The 3,514-nt window shown below is 54.6% G+C and overlaps 1 protein-coding gene across 1 annotated transcript; it reads right to left on the reverse strand.

The window, feature by feature from the left end:
* Positions 1 to 554: 554 nt before the first annotated feature.
* Positions 555 to 2,579, reverse strand: LOC144730163 (uncharacterized). The gene has a single exon (XM_078610763.1). The coding sequence runs from the start codon at positions 2,510 to 2,512 to the stop codon at positions 890 to 892; it is 1,623 nt and encodes a 540-aa protein (XP_078466889.1). The 5' UTR covers positions 2,513 to 2,579; the 3' UTR covers positions 555 to 889.
* Positions 2,580 to 3,514: the final 935 nt, after the last annotated feature.

Raw genomic sequence — 3,514 nt, forward strand, 5'->3', positions numbered from 1 at the left:
TGACGATCCGCTCCGTCGAAATGGTTATCGCATAATTCGCCGTTGTTCGTCACGGAGAGAGCGATGGTTCTCAACCGGGGGACGTGGCAATGCCCCAGGGGGGTATCACGTGCGACGATTTGTAAAAGTGTAAAATGATATCGTGCGCGTGAGTCATTGGTGAATAATCACGCATGAATCCGCCAATATAAAATAACTACGATACAATTTAAGTCCATATGGTAACCCAGAACGACATTAAAGACCTTTCTAAACTCATTGATGGTAAACAGCGCGGGTTTCCAACAGTAGCCAGCGAGCGTGAACACATTCACTTCGCGCGCGCACAAAGTCCGTGGCATTTTAGTTTAATTCGCTTGCAGTGACTTGGCTAGCTAGGTGACCTCACAAAATGCACAATTGGTGAACAAAAATATCGATGTTCATTATTCACACGTGCATTTCTCACAACCAAGTTGGATCAGGCAAGGTGGGGGGCGGGGGGGGTTACTCGGTTGAATCAAAATCCCAGAAGGGGGGGGGGTAAGTAACACAGTCGCCAAAGAACGGCTGAGAATCACAAACATCGAGAGAGGTGGAAACCCCACGACAGCGATTGGGGGTCGTCTGCTCGGATTGTCCTTCTGCGTATGTGCTGTGCACGTGATGTGAAAGTCATTGCATTGGTGAAAGCAGAGTTCACGTAAAAGGCAAAAGTGCGGACCTGCACCTACAAGCTCACGTGGCCACGGCTGGGAGAAGGGCCTCCTCACTCGAGGGAATTGTGGCCTACGCTTCCACGCTGGCCAGAAGGTCGAGGGAACGATTGGAGTACCCACACTTTACCCCACCACGCGCGACTTTCCGATGGACTCTGGTGACAGAGGCGAATGGATTTAAGCAACTTGCCTCATTGCTTCAATTGCCGTGCGGGCAAATCGAGGAGGCTACCAAGCACCGAACAATGAACGCGTACGTGCAATGTGTACTCAACACGATGCAGAGGACATGCCCTCACCTTCTGCAGATCCGTGTAGCCGATCCACAGGTGTTGGAGGAACCTGGGCCCCTTAGCGAAAGCGTCCGGGGCGATGGATTTGATGGGGTTATAGGAGAGGTCAAGTTTCTTGAGGTTGGGCGCGTTCTGCAAGCATCGCGTTGGCACGTGGGCGAGCTTGTTCTTGTCCAGGGAGAGTGTCTCGATCTCAGGGGTCGAGGAAAAGGTCGCGGCTGGAAGCGACGAGACGTTATTGCTCGTCAAATTCAGACCGCGCAATTTGCGCGCCCCGTCGAAGGCCTTTTCGTCCACGAGATGGATTCCATTGTAGCCCAAATTGAGGGAATTCAGATTGTCCAGAGGTTTAAACATGCACGCACTCAGGACGGTGAGCAAATTATGGTCCAAGTATAGGTACGTGAGCGAGCTGAGGCCATTAAAGACGTAGTTTTTCAAGTGAGAAATGCTGTTATTCGACAAATATAGATAAATCAGCTTGCCCAAACCGTAAAATGCATCTTTACCAAAGTCGTTGATTCGATTGTTTTGCAAATGCAGCGAGAAGAGGTTATTGGCCGTGGAAAACGCCTTCTTGGGAACGACAGACACCTGGTTGTCCTGCAGGTCCAAAAGCCAGGTGTACCCTGGGATGTTCCCAGGGACCGCCGTGAGGGCCCTGCTCTTGCAGGCCACGTGGTGGACTTCTGGCCTGCAGTTGCAGCGTTTCGGGCAGCCTTTGGGTTCGCGCGGCGGCGCGCCGGGCCTCGGGGACCGCTGCCCGCTCTCGCACTTGAGCTGATCGGGCTGCAGGTCGGTGAGTGGCCTGAGATAGACCCCGGCGGGGGTCGCGCAGCTGCCGCTAAACGACAGATTGGCGGCGTTGACACGCAGCCACTCGCGAAAGTCGCGCAGGTAGCAGTCGCACTGCAGGGGGCTGCCGTGCAGGGACAGCTGCCTGAGCCGCGTGAGGGAGGTCATGGGGTGGACGACCTTGAGCTGACTACGCCGGAGATGGAGCCAGAGCAGGCCGGGAGACGCGTCGAACGCGCCGGGCGCCACGTTCTGCAGGGCGGTGTCGTCCGCGCGGAGACGCTGCAGGGCCGGCGTGCGAAACGCGGATTCGCCGAGGAACGTCAGCGGGTTCTCGCTCAGGTCCATCGCGACCACTCGCCGCAGCTTCGCCAGCGCCTCCACGGGGACGAACTGTAGGCGGTTGCCGTCGAGGTCGAGACGCCGCAGAGACGAGAGAGCCGCGAAGACGTCGTCGCCGAGGCTGCTGAGCGCGTTGTTGGACAGCCGCAAATTCTCGAGCCACTTGAGGCCCCGCAGCGCCCCGTCCGGCAGGTAGGTCAGCCGGTTCCCCGTCAGGTTCAGCAGCCTCAGCTGCTGCAACGAGGAGAATGCCCCAGCTTTGATCTCAAGGAGCCGGTTGTTGTGCAGCAGCAACGTCTTGAGCGTCGTCAGCCCAGCGAAAGCCCCGGGATGCAGAATCTGAATGTCGTTGTTGCTCAGATCGAGCCTTGCCAGGTGGCTCATTCCTCGAAACACGCCGCTGCCGATGTCTCGGACGCCGCAGTCCCGCAGCTGGAGATCCTCCAGGCGCGGCACGCGAACAAAGGAGTGCGCCGAGAGAGCGGCGATGCTGTTGCCGTTGAGATGCAGCGTCCGCGTGCGTGGTGGCAGCCCGCGCGGCACGCTCGTCAGCCGCTTGGAGATGCATCCGACGTCGCGCTTGAGGCTATCGCACTGGCAGCTCGAGGGGCACGCCTGGGTCTGGTGCTTGACGGCAAACGCCGCGAAGGAATACATGAAAATGTGAATCATGCTTCGCTCTGCCAAGACCATCTTGCGCAAAGGCGTTAAGCATACCATGGGATGTTAAGGCATATCAACGTTTTTGAATGGAGCGCATTTTCAACTCGGACTTAAAGGTGGGCTGCTCGGGGGAGAAACAACGTTTGTTTGGCTCTCGTGTCGGGCAACTTGCAGCTTCGCCGCAACTTGACAGCTTTGGCTGAAATTGAACCGTACCCAGATGGCGATTCAACGCGCGGTCTGTGCACATCTTCTTCCAAGAAAGCCCGAACGAGCTCCAAATTCAACATGCTCCTCAAAAGAATGTCAAGTGCAAATGCCGGTTTCTCCATCTGCGTGTGACGCCGCGCCTAATGAATGAAGACCTTTAAAAAAATACGATTATAAAAATACATATTTTATAATCGTCGATTCTCGCATTGTTTTGTAACACGTTGATAGGCTAAAATGCATTTATATTTGTACAAGAGTTGGTGAAGTCATGCATATTATTATTGCACATGTGTGTTGACGGTAACCTTGGGAAAGTGATGTTCACACGATTTCTTGGAAATAGTGACGAAGTTCCCAGTCTCGTGACATTTACATTGTATAAGGTCACGTGCTGGAAAGTAGCAACATTTTTTGGCAAAAATATACCGATCTCTCATGATCATCATCATAATTCATCGGGACCTCAAGAATGTCCCTCGTCATCGCTTGAAGTCACGCGAGCCCCTTCTG

This window comes from Lampetra planeri, chromosome 35 (genome assembly GCF_965212315.1).
Source record: "Lampetra planeri chromosome 35, kcLamPlan1.2.h2, whole genome shotgun sequence".
NCBI lineage: Eukaryota > Metazoa > Chordata > Hyperoartia > Petromyzontiformes > Petromyzontidae > Lampetra > Lampetra planeri.